General features: G+C 54.3%; 1 protein-coding gene across 1 annotated transcript in view; it reads left to right on the top strand.

Annotated features, from left to right (window-relative positions):
• Positions 1–687, top strand: part of SMG5 (SMG5 nonsense mediated mRNA decay factor) — a gene marked incomplete at its 5' end in the record, with an annotated part of 22,668 nt that overhangs the window by 21,747 nt on the left and 234 nt on the right. Inside the window, one exon of the mRNA XM_010138501.1 lies at positions 223–360. Coding sequence (XP_010136803.1) covers positions 223–360 — 138 coding nt within the window. The remainder of the gene's footprint in view (positions 1–222; positions 361–687) is intronic.

Raw genomic sequence — 687 nt, 5'->3', positions numbered from 1 at the left:
GCTCTCAAGGTCCCTTCAGCCCAAACCAGTCGGTGGTTCTGTGGTCTTGCACAGCACCAAACACTTGGTGCTAAGAAGGGCCTCGGAAAAGTCTTCAGCAGGCAGCAGAGGACCAGTCCTGCTCTCCTCACGTCCTCCGGAGTGCGTGTGAATCTGTCTGCACAACGCGGGCTCCCCTCTGACTCTCCCCTCTGTTTCTCTTCTCTCGTATCTGCCCGGCAGGAACCTCTATAAAATCCTGGACAGCTGCAAACAGCTGACGGTGTCGCAGGGGAGCGGGGAGGACGACACCACGGGAATGGTCACCATCATCACGGGCTTCCAGCTGGAGGACCTAAGTGCGTTCTCGGCGCCCATGCAGGTTCGTTGCTCTTTTCTGGCTGGTGACCTCGTGAGATTAACATCTGGTTGATTAGGAAGAGATGATTATTTTTCATGTTTTCTGCCTTTGGGCCCTGGATTTCCCGAATTCACTTTATAGGCTGGGATTCCTGTTTCCTTGAAGGCCTCTTGGCTTGTCATGGTTTTGCAGTACAAAGTATCCCGGGGAGGTGGGAGGAGTATTTGCGCGTCTGCACAGGCCGCTCAGGCCAGAGCAGCTTCAGTGTGAAGGAGAATTGGGCCTTTTAGCTGTGAAAAACCACCTGAGACTCTCCGAGTCTTGCTGGGGCAAGAAAAACCCCCTGT

This window comes from Buceros rhinoceros, unplaced genomic scaffold (assembly GCF_000710305.1).
Source record: "Buceros rhinoceros silvestris isolate BGI_N320 unplaced genomic scaffold, ASM71030v1 scaffold18886, whole genome shotgun sequence".
Taxonomy (NCBI): Eukaryota; Metazoa; Chordata; class Aves; order Bucerotiformes; family Bucerotidae; genus Buceros; species Buceros rhinoceros.
The sequence above is the reverse complement of the archived record's forward strand: the minus strand, read 5'-3'. Positions and strand labels throughout refer to the sequence as shown.